The sequence below is a fragment of the Somniosus microcephalus genome, chromosome 6, assembly GCF_052327205.1.
Source record: "Somniosus microcephalus isolate GS21.2 chromosome 6, FLI_Smic_1.0, whole genome shotgun sequence".
In the NCBI taxonomy this organism is placed as follows: Eukaryota; Metazoa; Chordata; class Chondrichthyes; order Squaliformes; family Somniosidae; genus Somniosus; species Somniosus microcephalus.
In genome coordinates this window covers 135,289,671-135,311,679 of record NC_140992.1, presented here as the reverse complement: position 1 = coordinate 135,311,679, position 22,009 = coordinate 135,289,671, and the positions used below count along the sequence as shown (strand labels likewise).

Here is a 22,009-nt window from a genome sequence, read left to right as displayed (position 1 = left end):
ACAGACTCGGTTAGAACTGTCACCGGCAATGAAAGCTGAAGGCTGTCACTTTTGACAGCTCGCAGCCATTTTGCTTTCAGTGCCTGCTGAGTGATGGACTCCCGAAACCTAGAGGAAGAAAGGCTGTTAAGGTAAGTACAGGTAATTTAAACTTCTTTACACACTTTAGACACACCAAACACAAAACACACTTACCTTTGCACTCATGCACCCATCACTCACCTGAACACCGACATCGCGACCCCTCCAAGTCCTTCAACCCGACGGCCCGCCTGCTCTAACCTGGCGTGGTTTGGAGCTGTCGGGAATCCCACACGACACCCCTCAAAATAGGGATTAGGCTAAAAACTGCCTGTTAACTACCTGTTAACAGGCAGTTAATTGGCACTAATCCCTTCCCGCCTCGGGTCAGCGGGTCCCAGTGCGTGGCGGGTACCCGCCTCCTGTGAAACTTACATGGAGGCGGGTTTTGGGCGGGATGGTATCGGGACGCCCGAATTCTGGATTTCCCCCCCCCCCACACACCTGAAACCCCGCCTGATGGCTCCAGGAAAATCGACCCCTTTGTGTTCTCCTCACAGCTTACTGTCCCACCTAGCTTTGTATCGTCAGCAAACTTGAATACATTACACTCGGTCCCTTCATCTAGGTCATTAATATAGATTGTAAACAGCTGAAGCCATAACACTGATCCCTGAGGCACCCCACTAGTTACAGCCTGCGTCGCTACTTTTAATGATTTGTGAATATGTATGCCTAGATCCCTTTGCTCCTCTGCCCCAGTTAGACTCTTGGGGGAGAAATTGGGTATCTTTGTGCCTCCCGTTATTGCCTCCGGGGGGGCGATAACGGGGCGGTAATCACATACTGACCGGGCGCGGTGAGAAGATCGACTCCCGCGATATTTGGCGGGAGGTTTGCAGCGGCGGTATGGCACCTTGATCTCCTTCGCCCGGAGATTGTGATGTCATCGCCATGCGTAGCGCCCCGGACCCGAACTTCGGTTCCGCACCCTGCAGCATCGCCGGGTGAAAACACCGGCAGGTGCAGGAGGTGTTCACCAGGAGGACGGGCGCTTCGAGGGCGATACTTAAAGACGAGGTGGCCGAGGTAAGTAATAAAAAATCTGAAATGATGTTTCTGGTCTTTTTTCAGTTTTCTTCCCCAGCCATCGATCAGCCCGGCACTCTGCTGCAGTGCATCGGGCTGATCGGGCTGGATCGCGGCTGCCATCGGGGACCAGGTAAGTTTTTTCCTTGCAGAGCCTGCAGCGATGGCTCTTCCCTTTAAGGGAGGGAAGGAGCCTTCCCACGCGGCAGCGCTGCACGGCCCAGTGTGCACACCTACCGCCCCGCCTGCTGCGCTCCAGGAAGGAAGGAAAGCACTTGATTTAGCGCTCCACTTCCTTCCTGGAGCTCAAAACCGAATTTTTTAAAAGTTGAAAGACTTTAGCGCCTGGCGCTAACTTTTTCAACTTTTAAAAGCTAGTGCCCCAAATGGGGCGATACTGAATTTCTAGTCCCTATTTTCCAAGGAGTATGTGGCCTCCTTATTCTTCCTACCAAAATGCACCGCCCCACACTTACCTATGTTGAAATTCATTTGCCAATTACACGCCCATTCTGCAAGTTTATTAATATTGTATTTTGTTGCAGTCTTCCTCGGTATTAACTATACCCGCCCAATTTGGTGTCATCTGCAAATTTTGAAATTGTACTTCCGATTCCCGAGTCCAAATCATTTATGTAAATGGTGAACAACAGTGGTCCCAGCACTGATCCTTGTGGAACACCACTTCACCATTTGCCAACCTTTAACCCCTACTTTCCGTTTTCTGTTTTGTAGCCAGCTTCCTATCCATTCTGCTACTTGTCCCATGACTCCACATGTTCTGACCTTAGTCATGAGTCTATGAGGTCCTTATCGAAGGCTTTTTGGAAATTCAAATATATTGCATCTACTGTACTACCCTTTCTGTTATTTCTTCAAAGAATTCAATAAGGTTGGTCAAGCCTTTTGGAATGCTGCTGACTATTCTTTACTATATTTTCAGTTTCTAGATGTTTTTCTATTACATCTTTGAGTAAGGATTCTATTATCTTTCCTACCACTGACATTAAGCTAACTGGTCTATAGTTCCCTGCACTTGTTCTATCTCCCTTTTTAAATATAGGAATAACTTTAGCTGTCCACCAGTCCTCTGGCACTACTCCCTTTTCTAAAGAATTTTTATATATAAGTAATAAGGCCTCTGCTATCTCTCCCATAACTTCTTTTAATATGCATGGATGCAATCCATCCGGACCAGAGCTTTATCCTCTCTGAGTTTGATCAGTTTATCAATTATCTCCTTCTTTCTATCATAAATATCTTTATATCTTTTTTGATCTCTTCTTCTAATGTCATGCCCCCCATGTTAATCACCCTGGTAAAACCAAGGCAAAGTAACTATTCAATATTTCTGCCATTTCACTGTCAATGGCCCAGAAATTCGGGTCGGAGGCTTCTCGCGGGTGCAAGCCTCCGACCTGCACTTACCTACCGCGCTGGCCGCTGAGCTGTGGGCCCATGTGGGATTCCGATCCTGGGCCTCCTCCAACTGCCGGCGCGCAGTGCTTGCGTATCCCAGGGCGCAGTCAGTTCGATGCGTCCCCTGGGATCACGTGGGCCACGGAGAGCCAATGGTAGCAGGGAATGCTTCATTCATAAATTTGACAGGAAGAGCTGTCAAACCTATAAATACTACGGGCCCCAAAACATCACTAAAACTTCAAATAAATTTTAAAAAACATCACATTTTTTAAATAACTATAAATTACATGAAATAACTATTTTAAACAATAATTTTAATTTTTGAAAAAATTAATTACATTTTCTAACGGGGCTAAAAATAAACTTACCTTTCTTTAAAGTTTTTAAAAATAATAAACCTGTGGAAAAAATGTTTTAATTTTAATGAATTCACCACTTACCTTGTTAAAAGCAGGCCTTGCGCCTGCTTTTTAAAAGTGTAACTCCTGGAGACTTACCCTCCCGGAGAACCCTGCAAAAAAGCGTAAGTTCGATGCGCACGCGCTGCCTCTCCGGCGCATGCGTTCGACCTCTGAACCCCTTCCTTTAAGAGAACGGAAGTTCCAGTTTCCCGCGCATGCGCAGTGCATGCAGGAAACCGGCACTTCCGTTGGGCCTACGGGTGAGTACCCCGTGCATACTCACCCGTGGAGACCCGAAGTTCTGGGCCATGACCTGCATGTTTATCGTGTGTATCCATTGGTGGCCCTATCCCCATCCTGATGTTTCTTTCATTATTTCTGTGCCTGTAGAATGCTTTACTATTTCTTTTTATATTCCTCGATAATTTAATTTCGTAGTTCCTCTTTGTTTTTTGACTTCTTTCCTAACCTCTTTGTATTCCTTTTTGTCATCATTGCCTTTATTGTCTACGTATTTAGTGTATGCCTTTTTCTTTAGTTTCAATTTTACCTGTAACTCTTTATTCACCCAGTGTTTCATTACTGGCTAGTTTGTTCTGGTGTTTTAGCGGAATATATTTCTCCTGAACTCTATTGATCACCTTTTTAAAATATTTCCCACTGCTGTCCTATCTCAATGTCTGTCAATTTTTTTTCCAGTTTACCTTCCCTAGTTACATTATCGTCCCCATAAAATCACAGGATCCAATGGAAGATTTGCAAGCATATTTAGATCCGCTGTATAACTGGCAGACAAACAGCAAATGAAATGTAACACTAATAAATTTCATATAGGTTGAAAAATTGTGGGATTTATAAAGAGAACTGAATTAGCAAAGGGAGACTCAAAGGAGATCTGGACCTAATAATGAAAGTCACTTTCAAAGTCCAGACAATATGGCGAAGCATCTAACAAAACTGTCCCGTTGCCTCAGAGCTATGAGCATAGATCTTACGGTCAACCTAATTAAGTGAGTGTGATCCTAACTGCCAATCCGCACACCCACCTTACTGTGAGATAAAGCCAGTCAGCAATTTGTATCAGTGCTTGTCTCACCAAGTGTTTGTTTTAGAGATCGAAGAAGTACCCGTGTGAAGAAACATCCAGTTCAGGCCATGGGTTACTATTGGCACACTACCGTTCGAGTCGATACAAGGGAGTGTGATCAGCCATGATCTAATTGAATGGCAGAACAGGCTCAAGGGACTGAATGGCCTACCCTTGTTCCAACGTGAGTAAGAGGCTCACACCGCTCACAGGAGTGCCTGATACCAGGAACCCGAGAACCCTATGGCAGAACTGACAGTGATCTTATTTTCTTGTTCCTCTTTTACCTTGCAATGGATTTCTCAGTTTGAGGTGCTCGCAGACAATCTCTCTGCAACCGTAATCCATGAACTCGAACGCAGAGAGAATTTCACCCAGCATGCCTTTGGATTCCTTGAATATATCCAAGAGCTTGTCAAAGCTGTCACAACCTTGAGACACAGAACAGATCAATATTGTGTGTATATTGTACAGGGTTAAATTACTCTGTTCATATTATAAAGAAAATGCAGCATAGAATGTATATTTTATAGAGATACAGTGATGTGTGTATACTTTACAGGGATAGCATACCACATCTTTATTATATAATATCATGTGCTTATTGTACAGAGGTGTGGTACTTCATGTATCTCTGCATAATGTATATTACTGCACAGATATTATACAGGGTATGGCAGGCAATCAGACAGTTACATTACTGTGGCTGTATTATCCAGGGCATGGAGGGCAATCAGGCACAGATACATTACTGTACAGCCATTATACAGGGCATGCAAAGAAATCAGATGGAGAGATACTTATCACATGATAAAATAAAGGGAAAGAAATCATTTTTCTGATTTCCAAAACATCAAAAGCAACTGTGGTCATCCAATATGGGCGAGCATGAGATTCAAATGGCTGGAGTGGGTCAAATGGCCGGAGTGGGTCAAATGGCCGGAGTGGGTCATACACCATTTGTCCCCTCACTTGTGCCAAGCCAACAGTGGACACTGGGAACGCTGGTGGTGTATACCTTGGGTCTGGAGTTGCTGTGGTGTGAGAAGGGGGATTTAAATGTCGATGGTCCCAGAGGGAGTGTTATCGATTGCAGGGTGATCAACAACACTCTATGCTTCAAGTCTTTAATTTTTTAGTACAGTACTATGTGTGTATTTCACAGGGATGTAGCACCGACACGAGCAAGATCCCCACTGGGAGCCTTCCTAACTCCGGGAAATCAGCCGGGTGTGAGGGGTGCAGGCTGCAGGCATGGGTTGTAACACCGTCCCCTAACATTGTGAATAAATACTATGCTGTTCTCTGCCTTTACCTAGAAACGCTACATTGACAGCGCCTGGTTTCCTTGGACACAGAATGGACACAGCCGTGATGATCCCAAGTGTTCCTTCAGCTCCGATAAAAAGCTGCTTGAGGTCGTAGCCTGTGTTGTCTTTGCGAAGTGATGTTAGACAGTTCAAGGCAGTTCCATCTGCGAGGGCCTGTGAGCAGGAACAGGGTGTGAAGGAATGGTGTACACCAAGTGTTTGAAATAACATTCACCAAGCAACGGGAGCAGCGAGGGGCCAGCGGATCCCTCAGACGCATCTCAAGAAAATCAGTAATGATAAAGAACGCCACGTTGTGACTGCTGTGGGGACACAGAGAAGCTAAAACAGGTGGGGTGCTCACTGGGTCACTGATACCATTGGGGGCCTCACACTGGTGCTGGCCCGACAGTGTGGTGTCCTCTGGAGAAAAGCAACACTGCCTCCGGTCCTGACCGGTGCTGGTAATAACACGAGGTGGGCACTGCACTCAACTTGAGTGATAGGAGCAGAGTGGGACTGGTGTGAGCCCAACACTCCAATTGCTCCTTTAACTCCTTTGCATTCCTACCTGAAGTGTTAACTTTTCTTTCTCTTTTAAGCTGATCTGTGATTTCCGTCATTTCACCAGTTACATCAGTTAATGACTAACAATGATTAAATATCAAACTCTGAAAACAGGGAGCGTTAAGTTAATCATTAAGGGGAGATTTAATTGAGGTACATAAAATTATGAGGGGCCTAGATAGTGGATAGGAAGGACCTATTTCCCTTAGCAGAGAGGTCAATAACCAGGGGCAATAGATTTAAAGTAACTGGTCAGAGGTTTAGAGGGGAATTGAGGAGAACTTTTTTCACCCAGAGGGTGGTGGGGGTCTGGAACTTACTACCTGAAAGGGTGGTAGAGGCAGAAACCCTCATCACATTTAAAAAGTACTTGGATATGCACTTGAAGAGTCATAACCTACAGGGCTACGGACCAAGAGCTGGCGAGTGGGATTAGGCTGGATCGCTCTTTTTCGAATGGCACAGACACAATGGGCCGAATGGCCACCTTCTGTGCCATAAATTTCTATGATTCTATGATTAGCACCAGACTATTGGCAGCAAGACAAGGGTTGCTTCACATCCCTGAATCCTAACATACAAACACCAACAGTAACAGCCACCTGCTCTCAAATCAGCCACAAATCAGATATGTCAGCCATGGTGCCCTCTCTCTCATCACTGACTCCCCGCAGTCCAGAATAAGGCAGAACATACAAGTTTTAAAAGCTGGTAACCCCCACACACCAAAGAGACCAGGAAGGTGCCAGTTTCTACCCTGAATTAGCTGGTGCATGACTGGGCTGCTCATTTGTTGCCGGACCTATCTCGACCACCTTAAGCACTGCTGCATCTGACTCTCCTCAGCCAAACCCCCACAACTTTGGATTCAAGAAAGACAACGAGCAGTATTTTCTTAATGGCGAAAGACTAGGAACTGTGGAGGAGCAAAGAGATTTAGGTGTCCAGGTACACAAATCACTAAATGCTGGTGCACAGGTACAAAAGGTAATCAAAAAGGCTAATGGAATGTTGGCCTTTATCTCAAGTAGGGCTGGAATACAAAGGGAAGGAAGTTATGCTTCAGGTGAGCTGGGGGGGGGTCGATGGTGAGCTGGGGGGGGGGTCGATGGTGAGCTGGGGGGGGTCGATGGTGAGCTGGGGGGTCGATGGTGAGCTGGGGGGTCGATGGTGAGCTGGGGAGTCGATGGTGAGCTGGGGAGTCGATGGTGAGCTGGGGGGTCGATGGTGAGCTGGGCGGTCGATGGTGAGCTGGGCGGTCGATGGTGAGCTGGGCGGTCGATGGTGAGCTGGGCGGTCGATGGTGAGCTGGGGGAGTCGATGGTGAGCTGGGGAGTCGATGGTGAGCTGGGGGAGTCGATGGTGAGCTGGGCGGTCGATGGTGAGCTGGGGAGTCGATGGTGAGCTGGGGAGTCGATGGTGAGCTGGGGAGTCGATGGTGAGCTGGGGTTTTGATGGTGAGCTGGGGAGTCGATGGTGAGCTGGGGGGTCGATGGTGAGCTGGGCGGTCGATGGTGAGCTGGGGAGTCGATGGTGAGCTGGAGAGTCGATGGTGAGCTGGGGAGTCGATGGTGAGCTGGGGAGTCGATGGTGAGCTGGGGGGTCCGATGGTGAGCTGGGGGGTCCGATGGTGAGCTGGGGGGTCCGATGTTGAGCTGGGGGGTCCGATGGTGAGCTGGGGGGTCGATGGTGAGCTCGGGAGTCGATGGTGAGCTGGGGAGTCGATGGTGAGCTGGGGAGTCGATGGTGAGCTGGGGAGTGGATGGTGAGCTGGGGAGTCGATGGTGAGCTGGGGAGTCGATGGTGAGCTGGGGAGTCGATGGTGAGCTGGGGAGTCGATGGTGAGCTGGGGAGTCGATGGTGAGCTGGGGCGGTCGATGGTGAGCTGGGGAGTCGATGGTGAGCTGGGCGGTCGATGGTGAGCTGGGGGGTCGATGGTGAGCTGGGCGGTCCATGGTGAGCTGGGGGTCCATGGTGAGCTGGGGGGTCCGATGGTGAGCTGGGGGTCCGATGGTGAGCTGGGGGGTCCGATGGTGAGCTGGGGGGTCGATGGTGAGCTGGGGGGGTCCATGGTGAGCTGGGGGGGGTCCATGGTGAGCTGGGGGGGTCGATGGTGAGCTGGGGGGGGTCGATGGTGAGCTGGGGGGTCCGATGGTGAGCTGGGGGGTCGATGGTGAGCTGGGGGGGGTCGATGGTGAGCTGGGGGGGTCGATGGTGAGCTGGGGGGGTCGATGGTGAGCTGGGCAGTGTCAATGGTGAGCTGGGGGGGTCGATGGTGAGCTGGGGGGTCGATGGTGAGCTGGGGGGGGTCGATGGTGAGCTGGGGGAGTCGATGGTGGGCTGTGGGGTCGATGGTGAGCTGTGGGGTCGATGGTGAGCTGGGGGGGTCGATGGTGAGCTGGGGGGGTCGATGGTGAGCTGGGGGGGTCGATGGTGAGCTGGGGGGGTCGATGGTGAGCTGGGATAGTCGATGGTGAGCTGGGGGGTCGATGGTGAGCTGGGGGGTCGATGGTGAGCTGGGGAGTCGATGGTGAGCTGGGCGGTCGATGGTGAGCTGGGGGGTCGATGGTGAGCTGGGGGAGTTGCTGTTGCACATGGGCTCACCATGTCTGGATGGGATGAACCTGATGGACCAGATTGTTCTTTGGTGTCCTTTGTTGCAAATTCTCCCTTTCAAAACTGCTATCATCACCCCTTCTCTTCTGAAAGCCTAGCCTGAATCCATTCTCTCCAACCAGCCCCTATTTGTAGCCTCCCTTTTCTTTCTAAGGTCCTTGAAGGTGTTGTAGTTACCTCCCTGCTCCAAGTCTATCTCTCCCAACCTCCTGTTCCGAATCCCTACCGATCGGTTTCCATCCTTCTCACTGCACCAAGATCACCCTGGCCAAGATCATGAATGACCTTCTCTGTGACTGTGATCAGTGTGTTATCCCTTCTTGTCCTCATCTACCTCTGCATGCTATACTCCTCCATTCCCTTTCCTCCACTGTCCATCTCCAAGGACTGCCCTTGTGTGGTTCCATTCGTACCTGTCTGTACACTGCCAGCACATCTCCAACAATGGACTCCCTTCCCACCCCCACACCATCATCTCTGGAGTTTCCCAAGGCCTTGTCTACTTCCTTATATACATCCTGCCCCTTGGTGACATCAACTGCAGACGTGGGGTCAGCTGTATAGTATTAGTATACTGATGACACCTAAGTCTACATCTCCAACATTCCCCTTGCCCTCATAGCCACCGCCATGCTGTCTGTCTGTCTGTCTGACATCAAGTCATCGATAAGTGAAAATTTCCTCAAAGATAACACCATTTTCAGCACCCACCATAAACTCTGTCCCCTCATCATTGACTCCATCCCCGGGCATCTGCTCAGACTGAGACAGACCAAAGGAAACCTTGGTGTCCTCTTCAACCCACAGCTGAGTTTATCCCCCATATCTTAACTATCACCAAAACCACTTACTTCCACCTCCATAATATCACCCACCTCCTTTCAGCAGACGAGGCTCCTACAGGAAGCATGAAGTTGGAACATAAGAAATAGGAGCAGGAGTAGGCCTTTTGGCCCTTCGAGCCTGCTCTGCCATTCAATAAGATCATGGTTGATCTTCTACCTCATCTCCACTTTCCTGAACTATCCCCATATCCCTTGATTCCCTTAATATTCAAAAATCTATCAATCCCTGTCTTGAATATACTCAACGACTGAGCCTCCACAGCTCTCTGGGGTAGAGAATTCCAAAGATTCACCATCCTCTGAGTGAAGAAATTTCTCCTCATCTCAGTCCTAAATAGCCAAACCTTTATTCTGCGACTGTGACTCCTGGTTCTAGACTCCCCAGCCAGGGGAAACATCCTCCCTGCAGTTACCCTGTCAAGCCCTGTAAGAATTTTGTATGTTTTAATGAGATCACCTCTCATTCTTCTAAACTCTAGAGAGCACGGTGGCATAGTGGTTAGCACTGTTACCTCACAGCGCCAGAGACCTGGGTTCGAATCCGGCCTCGGGCGACTGTCTGTGTGGAGTTTGCACATTCTCCCCGTGTTTGCGTGGGTTTTCTCCGGGTGCTCCGGTTTCCTCCCACAGTCCAAAGATGTGCGGGTTAGGTTGATTGGCTATGATAAATTGACCCTTAGTGTTAGGGGGATTAAATACGTGGGATTACAGGGATAGGGTGGGATATGTGTTGGTGTAGGGGTTACGGGGATCGGGTGGGATATGTGTCGGTGCAGGCTCGATGGGCCGAAATGGCCTCTATCTGCACTGTGGGGTTTCTGTGATTCTGTGAATATAGGCCTAGTCTACTCAATCTCTCCTCATCGGACAATCCCCCTTTCCCAGGAACCAGTCTGGTGAACCTTCGTTGCACTCCCTCTATGGCAAGTATATCCTTCCTTAGGTAAGGAGACCAAAACTGTACACAATACTCCAGGTGTGGTCTCACCAGGGCCCTATATAATTGCAGTAAGAAGTCTTTACTCTTATACTCAAATCCTCTTGTAATAAAAGCCAACATACTAATTGCTTGCTGTACCTGCACATTAACTTTCAGTGATTCATGTACAAGGACACCCAGGTCCCTCTGAACACCAACATTTCCCAGTCTCTCACCATTTAAAAAATACTCTGCTTTTCTATTTTTCCTACCAAAGTGGATAACTTCACATTTCTTCACATTATGTTCCATTTGCCATGTTCCTGCCCACTCACTTAGCCTGTCTATATCCCCTTGAAGCATCCTTGCATCCTCCTCACAACTTACATTCCCACCCAGCTTTGTATCATCAGCAAACTTGTATATATTACATTTGGTCCCCTCAGCCAAATCATTGATGTAGATTGTGAATAGCTGAGGCCCAAGCACTGAGCCTTGCAGTACCCCCTAGTTACAGCCTGCCAACCCGAAAATGACCCGTTTATTCCTACTCTCTGAGGGGAGGGGAGGGGCCGAGAAACAGTAGCCCAGACTCAGAAGAATGGGAAGTAGGGCTGGAGGAGGATTTGGAAATGTACCGTTCCTACAGCAGGAGATTCACAATACATTTTACTGTACCAGTTTTTAGCTCATTGCTGAACTGTTTCTTACCACTTCCAGTCCCAGTACTGTCCCATGCAGGGAGCCATACCTCAGCAGTCTCAGTCCACCAGCATTGGTTGCCACATTCCCACCAATGTGACAGCTACCTTTCGACCCCAGGTCAAGGGGCATGATAAAATCTTGTTCCTCAAGGTAATTATTCAAGTTTTCCAAAATGCAGCCGGCCTGGCAGATAAGGACTCCTGAAAGCACAGATTTACATGGAAACTCAGGAGTTTGGTAATGATCCCTGTTCTTATGGTTTTTAAAAATGTTTTATCCCATATTTCCTACTCTTCTGAAAGTGCTCTTCCGTCACTGGGATACAGTTTCGCAGGCACCAGATTCCCTTCAGAGCCTCGCCTAAGTGGTCATTTATCACATGTGCCTGGACCACGAGGGCCAGCAGGCTATTCCACTACGTGGGAAGGGTCAGAGGTCAACAAGGCACACTCAACGGGCGCCTGTCTGCACTTTCCACAAGGGATCACTGGGTAGCAATCAACAGACTGATTCTTCCCCCTCCCTGGCATGGGAATACTGAACCCCTACTGTTACCCAGCTGAGAGCAGCCAATACAGCACCAACCTGTTGTTGCTGCAATTGGACAGTAACTCTGGAACTGGACAGTGAATCCTGTCGTTAAGGTGTATGTGACAAGGGAGGGCCACTGTTAACAAGCAATTAGGGAAGGGAGAGTCGCAGTGTGAACAATTAGGTGGGATCACTCACAAGATTCAACATTCCAGGAATAATAGCAGTTACTCTTGGGCTTGATCGAGGGGAATCTCCGTCAAGGTGTTGGTAACTGTTGAGGTGGCACTGCTTCTATGTATAATCGTGAGTAAAGAAAGTCGTTCTTGTTATGTTCATTAATAACTAGACATTCTTATTATAAACACAGCTAGCTTCTAGCTAGTCATTTATTCAGTACACGTTCTCTAGGTACAGCAGCTGTAGAGATTCAGCATGTGTGCTTCTGTGTGCAGGCTGCCATCTTGACTACTGCCTTCTGGGTAGCCTAGTGCATCGTGGGTAGCCCACTCTTATATACATACAGCACCACCTAGTGTACCATTCCAGAATGACAGGTTACTGATCATTACATCCCCCTTTCTTTGAGGTTAAACAAAATCAGTATCAATCAATATCAATCAATAACAACATAAACATCTTCAACAGTCAATACATTTTCAATGTAGTTTTCTTTGTACTCAAAGATTAAGTCTATCAGGCTTTTTTACTTCACGTGTAGATCTTCTCAGCACAGGTAAGTCTGATGTGTTTTCATGAGAGCCTGTATGTGTATTTGTGTTAGATTGTTCTGGTGGTGAGTAACAAGATTCAGTTGCGGCATTGTCATCGATTTGCTCTTCGATAGTCTCTTGTGTTTTTAGGAGGGAACGGCGGTTCCTCCTGAGAATCTGTCCTTCCTCAGTTCTAACAGTGTATGACCTTGGTCCTACTTCCTCAAGAACTGTAGCTTTCCTGTTCCATGCATCTGGATCCTCAATCCTGAAAACATCATCCCTTGTCAATGGTTTCAGAGTTTTGGATGACTTGTCATAGTATGATTTCTGTTTCAGCTTTAACAGTTGAAGTCTCTGTCTCAGTTCCTTACTCTGCTTTTCTTTTGCACAGCAAGGTAGCGTGGTACGCAACTTGCGACCCATTAGGAGTTCAGCAGGTGAAGAACCAGAGTCTAAAGGTAAGGCTCGGTAGCTCAGCAGGGCGAGATAAGGATCAGACTTGCCATCTGTCGCTTTCTTCAGTAGCTGCTTGAGAACTTGAACACCTTTCTCTGCCTTACCATTCGACTGAGCATACAAAGGACTGGATGTGATGTGTTGAAAGTCATAATGTGCTGCAAACTGTTACCACTCCTTACAGTTGAAGCACGGACCATTGTTGCTAACGGCAATCCTGGGAATTCCATGTCTGACGAAGATAGATTTCACATGCATTATGACACTGCTTGCTGTGGTGCTTGAGAGCAGCGCCATCTCAGGATAGTTAGAATAGTAGTCAATCACTATTAGATAGTCTTTACCATTTAAATGAAAGAGGTCCATACCAACCTTTTGCCATGGTGCTGTTGGTAAGTCAGCTACTATCATTGGTTCCTTTGCCTGTTTGTTTTGGTGTTTCTGACATGTCTCACATTTGCCTATCATGTTCTCAATGTCCTTATTTATGCCAGGCCAATAAACAGTGTCTCTTGCTCTCCTTTTGCGTTTTTCAATTCCGAGGTGTCCCTCATGAATCCTTTTGAGCATGTCTTGACGTAGAGCCTGTGGAATGACTATTCTGTTCTGTTTTAGTAATAGTCCACTTGCGACACTCAATTCTGACCTTATGTGAAAATATTTTGGACAGGAACCTTTTGGCCAACCATGATGAATGTTCTCTATTACTGTTTGTAATACTGTATCTTTTACTGTTTCTTCTGCTATTTGCTTTGATTTTGTGTCTGACACAGGCAGCGCAGCAGTGACCATACTCACATGAACATCCACGTCTTCTTCAGTAGAGCTCACATGACTCATTGTGAGTACTCGGGATAGTGCATCTGCTAACACTATGTATTTGCCTGGTGTGTAGATCAGTTCAAAGTCATATCTTTGCAGCTTCATCATGAGTCGTTGAATCCTTGGAGACATCTCATTCAGGTTCTTTTTTATGATGGCAACCAGTGGGCTGTGGTTTGTCTCAACTGTGAAGGTGGGAAGTCCATATATGTAGCCATGAAACTTTTCTAGTCCAACTACCAAGCCTAGACATTCCTTTTCAATCTGGGCGTATCGACACTCAGTATCAGTCATAGACCTGGAGGCATAGGCAACAGGCTTCCAATCTTCACCCTCTGCTTGTAGCAAGACCGCACCTAGGCCATCTTTTGATGCATCCGTTGACACTTTGATTCTTTTTGTTGGGTCAAAGAAGGTGAGTACAGGTGTGGTTGTCAGCACTGTTTTGAGGTTTATCCACTCTTGTTCATGTCTTTCTGTCCATGCGAACTCATTTGTTTTATGTAGCAGGTCTCGCAGACAGGCTGTCTTGGCTGACAAGTTAGGAATGAACTTTCCAATGAAGTTTATCATCCCCATGATGCGTAGCACTCCTTTTTTGTCAGTGGGTCGGGGCATTTTGAGTATGGCGTTTACTTTTACCATATCTGGCTCTATTCCTTTACCAGATAGATTATCTCCTAGGAAAGTGACTTCCTGGACGCCAAATTGACACTTGGCTTTGTTGAGCTTCAGTCCATTCCGGCGTATGCTCTGTAGCACTTTAGTCAGTCTCTCATTGTGTTCTTTCAGTGTGGAGCCCCAGATGATGATGTCATCAACATAGACCCGAACTCCTTCCAGACCTTCAATTATGTGTTCCATCGCTCTATGAAAGATTTCAGATGCAGATATTATCCCGAAAGGCATTCTGAGGAAACAATACCTGCCAAATGGTGTGTTGAAGGTACAGTATTTGGTGCTCTCTTCATCCAGTTTTAGTTGCCAAAATCCTTGTGAGGCATCGAGCTTTGTAAAGTATCTGGCACCTGACATTTCACTGGTGATTTCTTCTCGCTTGGGAATCTGGTAGTGTTCACGTTTTATGTTTGCATTTAAGTCCTTTGGATCCATGCATATTCTTAGATCATTGTTCTTTTTCTTTACACATACCATGGAGTTAACCCAGTCTGTTGGCTCTTCGACTTTCCTGATGACTCCTAGTGTGGTCATTCTGTCCAGTTCATTCTTGAGCCGGTCACGCAGGGGTGCTGGAACTCTTCGTGGAGCATGTACCACTGGCTGAGCATCCTCCTTTAGCTGGATCTTGTAAGTGAATGGTAGAACTCCAAATCCTTTGAACACATCCTGGAAATTATTCACTACAGAATCCATCGAGTCATCTGGTCTGCTTATGGCACAATTTATACGGTAGACTCTCTTGACCAGTTCTAAGTCCTCACAAGCTTTGTCACCCAGTAGTGAATCAAGTCCTTCAGCCACAACAGAAAACATGAGATGATGCACTTTGTCTTTGACTGTCACTTTAAGTCTACATACACCTAAGCTATCTATTTTCTGTCCATTATAGTCCTTCAGTAGTACTGACTTTTTCTGTATTTTGGGCTTTTCTTTCATATTGTTAATGTCACTCATACTGATTAAGTTTGCTTTTGCCCCAGTGTCTAGTTTCAATGTAACTAATGCTCCATTTACCTGCAGTGGGATCATCCATTTGTCCTCTTTTACTGCATTAACTTTATGTTCGGCATTGTTAATTCCTGAGGGCTGCACATTTTCTGTATCCTTTTTGATATTGTCACATGACACCATTCCTACAAAACATGTCTCACTTAAATCAGTGTCCTCAATTACATTAACTCATTGCCCTTTCTTAGTTTTTACTTTTGAAAAGCATTGTTTGGCAAAGTGATTCTTTCCATGACATTTTGTGCACATTTTTCCAAACGCTGGACATTGTTTTAACTGGTGTTTGTAACCACAGCGTTTACAATTAAAAATTCCTTCCTCCGATTGCTTTTCACTTCTGTTCTGCCCATGTTTCTTCCCCTTGTAGGACACAGCACCGACAGCAGCACTTACTGCAATCGCATCATCATTGATTTCACTGAAAGTCTTGGCAATCTTTTGAGCTAGCTCGCTAGCTTGGCATATTTTCACAGCAATTTCCAATGTTAGTTCAGTTTCTCTCAACAGACGTTCCCTGACTTTTTTATCATGAATACCAAACACAATCTGGTCACGAATCATGGATGCTTTCAGCTCAGAGAAATTACATGTCTGTGCTTTCAGTTTCAGATCAGTCAAAAAGCTATCAAAAGTCTCATTTTGCTGCTGGGTCCGAGAACGGAAGATGTACCTCTCATAGGTTTCATTCTTTTTGGGAGAACAATGTGTATCAAACTTCTTTAGCACATCGTCTAATTTTTCTCTGTTCTCCTCTGGATTAAATACAAATGTATTAAATACCTCTATCGCCTGTGGGCCTGCAACCGTGAGCAGCAACGCTTTTTTCCTTGCGTCTGGCTTCGTACCGTACCCGATGGCAGCAATGTAGAGTTCGAATTGTTGTTTAAAAGTCTGCCAATTGTAGTCGACATTTCCTGTGAGTTTCAAACGCTGTGGTGGCTTCAAATTCTCCATGTCGCGTTGCACAATATTCAGCAGATCTTACCAATCCTGGTACCATGTTATGTTCATTAATAACTAGACATTCTTATTATGAACACAGCTAGCTTCTAGCTAGTCATTTATTCAGTACACGTTCTCTAGGTACAGCATCTGTAGAGATTCAGCATGTGTGCTTGTGTGTGCAGGCTGCCATCTTGACTACTGCCTTCTGGGTAGCCTAGTGCATCGTGGGTAGCCCACTCTTATATACATACAGCACCACCTAGTGTACCATTCCAGAATGACAGGTTACTGATCATTACAGTTCTCACCAGAATTAGTGTTGAAACTCATGATGTTATTCATTTGAGCTGTTGAGACAATGATCTCATCAAACACCGGCACACTGCCTCCCACCAATCCGGTGTTGCCGCCCTGAGGGTTCACGGCCAGGTTCCGATCGTTACAGTACCTGAAGAAAGCAAACAGCCAATTGTCAGAGCCAATCACATGCCATCATTCCTAATCATAAACAGAGCCAATCACACGCCGACATTCCTAATCATAAACAGAGCCAATCACACGCCGACATTCCTAATCATAAACAGAGCCAATCACACGCCGACATTCCTAATCATAAACAGAGTCAATCACCCGCCGTCATTCCTAATCATAAACAGAGCCAATCACACGCCGACATTCCTAATCATAAACAGAGCCAATCACACGCCGACATTCCTAATCATAAACAGAGCCAATCACACGCCGTCATTCCTAATCATAAACAGAGCCAATCACACGCCGACATTCCTAATCATAAACAGAGCCAATCACACGCCGACATTCCTAATCATAAACAGAGCCAATCACACGCCGACATTCCTAATCATAAACAGAGCCAATCACACGCCGACATTCCTAATCATAAACAGAGCCAATCACCCGCCGTCATTCCTAATCATAAACAGAGCCAATCACATGCTGACATTCCTAATCATAAACAGAGCCAATCACACGCCGACATTCCTAATCATAAACAGAGCCAATCACACGCCGACATTCCTAATCATAAACAGAGCCAATCACACGCCGACATTCCTAATCATAAACAGAGCCAATCACACGCCGACATTCCTAATCATAAACAGAGCCAATCACACGCCGTCATTCCTAATCATAAACAGAGCCAATCACACGCCGACATTCCTAATCATAAACAGAGCCAATCACACGCCGACATTCCTAATCATAAACAGAGCCAATCACACGCCGACATTCCTAATCATAAACAGAGCCAATCACACGCCGACATTCCTAATCATAAACAGAGCCAATCACACGCCGACATTCCTAATCATAAACAGAGCCAATCACACGCCGACATTCCTAATCATAAACAGAGCCAATCACACGCCGACATTCCTAATCATAAACAGAGCCAATCACACGCCGACATTCCTAATCATAAACAGAGCCAATCACACGCCGACATGCCTAATCATAAACAGAGCCAATCACACGCCGTCATTCCTAATAATAAACAGAGCCAATCACACGCCGTCATTCCTAATCATAAACAGAGCCAATCACACGCCGACATTCCTAATCATAAACAGAGTCAATCACACGCCGTCATTCCTAATCATAAACAGAGCCAATCACACGCCGACATTCCTAATCATAAACAGAGCCAATTACACGCTGACATTCCTAATCATAAACAGAGCCAATCACACGCCGACATTCCTAATCATAAACAGAGCCAATCACACGCCGACATTCCTAATCATAAACAGAGCCAATCACACACTGACATTCCTAATCATAAACAGAGCCAATCACACGCCGACATTCCTAATCATAAACAGAGCCAATCACCCCGCGAGTGTTGGTGCCAATCACCCTGTGAATATTAGTGCCATTCACAATGCAAATGTCAGTGCCTATCACAGTGTGATATTGAGCACCATCACACACCAAGCAACTAAAGTATGTAAAAAATTAAATTGTAAATTGTAAAATGTAATCGACCCCAACCCTGCTTTGTGCACTGTGCAAACCCGCTCAGGCCCTCAGGCACGCTTGTAATTCACACTGGCCAAGTTTTATTGTATGTGTGATATGACCAGCTTGGGAGGCTGTACATACCATATCAACTAGCCCTAGACCTTGTGTGCCTGTGGAATTCAGCCTGTGAGTAACAGAAATATTACACGAAAGGAAGACTGAAGGTACAGTACCTGAGGATTTGAGAAACCTCTTCCGTTGTCTGAGGTCTCAGTAACACCTGGCTGCGGCCTGCAGTTAAAAAAATGAACTTAGTAGTAATGATCAATAATAATGAATCATTAATTAATAATAATCAGAGTAAATCATATCATAAAAATCAATAACCATAATCAACATTATTAGTAATCTTCAGGTTATAAAATATCAGCATCTAATGCTAGTTAGCAACACACAGCCTGCTCCTGCTCAACGTGCAGACAGTCCCGGTCTCACTGGATAATCTTCCACCTCCCTAATTAGATCATCTACAGATAGGGTCCAGTATCAGGGGTTACTGAATACACGGAAATAATGATCTCAGCTAAAGTTAATGACCCCAGCCTGTAACTCACTGTTGGCCTCGATTTTAAAATTCTCATTCTTGTTTTCAAATACCCCCATGGCCTCACCCCTCCCCATCTCTGTAACCTGCTCCAGCCCTACAACCCTTGGAGGTATCCGAGTTTCTCCAATTCTGGCCTCTTGAACATCCCCGATCTTCATCGCCCCACCACTGGTGGCCGTGCCTTCAGCTGCTGAGGCCCGAAGCTCTGGAATTCCCTCCCTAAACCGCTCCACCTCTCTACCTCTCTCTCCTCCTTTAAGACGCTCCTTAAAACCTCCCTCTTTGACCAAGCTCTGGGTCACCTGCCCTAATTTCTCCTTATGTGGCTCGGTGTCAAATTTTGTTTGATAACGTACCTGTGAAGCGCCTTGGGACGTTTTACTATGTTACAGCCCTGTTCCTGGGACTAGGGACAGGGTCACTGGCAAGGCTTAGAAGCTAGGCAGAGCCAGGCCTGGTTAGTACCTGAAGGGGTGACCATCAGGGAAGACCAGGTGCAGAAGGTCATGGAAGGAGCCCCGAGGAGGGGCAGTTGGTGAGAAGGTCACGGAAGGAGCCCCGGGAGGGGCAGCTGGTGAGCAGGCCTGGGCGTTGGGCTGAAGATTGTCGGAATGGTGGAAATGGAATGGCGGTGCGCACAGACGCAGTGGCTTTGCTTCGCCCAGGACGGTGCTATTTATGTTTAATGTTATTTGTACTGGACTCATGGGAGCTTGCAAGATCACATTCGTTGTACAATGACAATAAAGTTGAATTATTATTAAAGGAGCTGCATAAATGCAAGTTGTTGTTGTGTTATACTATATATGAACCATCCATAAGATCCCAGACTGTAACTCACTCCCACATATTTTTTATTCTAAACATAAAACACCCCACATCCCTCGATTAGATTCCAAGCTGTAACTCACTTCCATGTTTCTGTTTTTCAAAATATAAACCACTCGAACCTCTTGATTAGATTCCAGGCTGTAACTCACTCCCATATATATCTGCTATTCTATATACAAACCACCCAAACCCCTCGATTAGATTGCAGCAGCTGCAGGAGTGCCCTCTGGGGTGATTGCCTGAGTTTGTACTGCTGGCTCGGCATCAGATATCCCTTTCGTTAACTCTTTCCCCCATCCCTTCATCCACCATTGGTGGCAGAGCCTCCAGCTACCAATCCCCTCCCTAAATCCTCCCCTCTCCTCTCTCTACCTATAAAAACAGACTCAAATCCCATTTTTTCAATCAAGCTTTCAGTCACTCTTTCTGATCTCTCCCTTCACGGCTCAGTGTCCATTCCCTCACTTACATTACAAAGTGACTTTTTTTTATGTTAAAGGCACTATACAAATACAAGTTGCAGTTCCACTCCCTTCCCATTCATTCCCCCGCCCCCTTCACTTCCCTCCTTCCTCCCTCTCCCCTCATACCAGTCTTGCTGCTACTTGAAGTGATTCTGGCCATTGTTTACAGTGGGGAATTCCCGTCCTTATGAGAATTCCTGCTCACAATATGCAGTGGTTGGAAAAGGCTTTCGATAAGGTCCCGCATAAGAGATTAGCGTGTAAAGTTAAGGCACATGGGATTGGGGACAAGGTATTGACTTGGATAGAGAACTGGTTGGCGGACAGAAAGCAGAGAGTAGGAATTAACGGGTCTTTTTCCAAGTGGCAGGCAGTGACTAGTGGGGTACCGCAGGGATCGGTCCTTGGACCCCAGCTATTCACAATATACATTAATGATCTAGATAAGGGAACTAGATGTAATATCTCCAAGTTTGCAGATGACACAAAGCTGGGTGGGCGTGTGTGCTGCGAGGAGGATACTGAGAAACTCCAGGATGATTTGGATAGGTTGGGTGATTGGGCAGAAGCATGGCAGATGCAATATAACGTGTGTAATAATAATAAATAACTTCCAGAGGAAGTTATGTGCACATCACTTCCTGTGAACTGTGAACTCTGTGTATACATCACTTCCTGTGCATACGTCACTTCCTGTGTTTGGACTAGTATAAATACTGAACTGCTCAGTATGATCAGAGGGCTTCTCCTAGAGGCATGGTGAAGACTGCTCTTGTATATAGTTTAATTATAAGTTGCTTAAAGCTTACTTTAAAGTTCCTTGATGTGTGAGACTTTTTATTACATCAACGTGGATAAATGCGAGGTGTCAAAAACAGAAAGGCAGACTATTATCTGAATGGCAATAGATTGGGAGAAGGGGAAGTGCAACGAGACCTGGGTGTCCTTGTGCACCAGTCGCTGAAGGTAAGCATGCAGGTGCAGCAGGCGGTGAAGAAGGCAAATGGTATGTTGGCCTTCATAGCGAAAGGGTTTGAGTACAGGAGCAAGGATGTCCTGCTGTAGTTGTACAGGGCCTTGGTGAGACCACACCTTGAGTATTGTGTGCAGTTTTGGTCGCCTTATCTGAGGAAGGATGTTCTTGCCATGGAGGGAGTTCAGCGAAGATTCACAAGGCTGATCCCTGGGATGGCAGGAATGACGTATGAGGAGAGATTGGGTCGATTGGGCTTATACTGGAGTTTAGAAGAATGAGAGGGGATCTCATCGAAACTTATAAAATTCTGACAGGTCTGGACAAACTAGATGCAGGTAGAATGTTCCCGATGGTCGGAGAGTCCAGAACCAGGGGTCATAGTCTAAGGATAAGGGGTAAGCCATTTAGGACAGAGATGAGGAAGAATTTCTTCACCCAGAGAGTGCTGAACCTGTGGAATTCTCTACCACAGAAGGCAGTTGAGGCCAAGTCTTTAAATATATTCAAGAAGGAGTTAGATATATTTCTTAGAGCTAAAGGTATCAAGGGATATGGGGAGAAGGCAGGTACGGGGTACTGAGTTTGGATGATCAGCCATGATCTCATCGAATGGCGGAGCAGGCTCGAGGGGCCGAATGGCCTACTCCTGCTCCTATCTTCTATGTTTCTATGCTTCCAGTAGAAGCAGTATTTGGGTTCGTGCAATGTTAACGAACCAGTCCACAATAATCCGCAAGCAAACACAGGGACCAGGCCTCGAGAACAGAGTAATTGGCGAGTATAATAAACTATGTCAACCCCTCAATTAGACTCCAGCCTAGAACTCAGACCCGGATATCCATTATGCAGGAGACACTGTGCTTAGATAACAGCCTGTAACTCACTCTTGGGCATCATTTATATGATCATGTATATAAACAACTCAAACCCCTAGCTTAAATTCCTACGCAACGCACCATTGTCAGCTGAAAGGTCAGGTGCATGAGAATAGCCCAGGACAGCTCCCC

The 22,009-nt window shown here is 46.4% G+C and overlaps 1 protein-coding gene across 1 annotated transcript in view; it reads right to left on the bottom strand.

The window, feature by feature from the left end:
* The window catches only part of d2hgdh (D-2-hydroxyglutarate dehydrogenase), a 72,777-nt gene that overhangs the window by 49,634 nt on the left and 1,134 nt on the right, over window positions 1-22,009 (bottom strand). The window contains exons 2-6 of the mRNA XM_085992004.1: window positions 18,358-18,415; window positions 16,450-16,589; window positions 10,989-11,182; window positions 5,336-5,504; window positions 4,308-4,451 (exon numbers count right to left, since the gene is read on the bottom strand). Coding sequence (XP_085848130.1) covers window positions 4,308-4,451; window positions 5,336-5,504; window positions 10,989-11,182; window positions 16,450-16,589; window positions 18,358-18,415 — 705 coding nt within the window. The remainder of the gene's footprint in view (window positions 1-4,307; window positions 4,452-5,335; window positions 5,505-10,988; window positions 11,183-16,449; window positions 16,590-18,357; window positions 18,416-22,009) is intronic.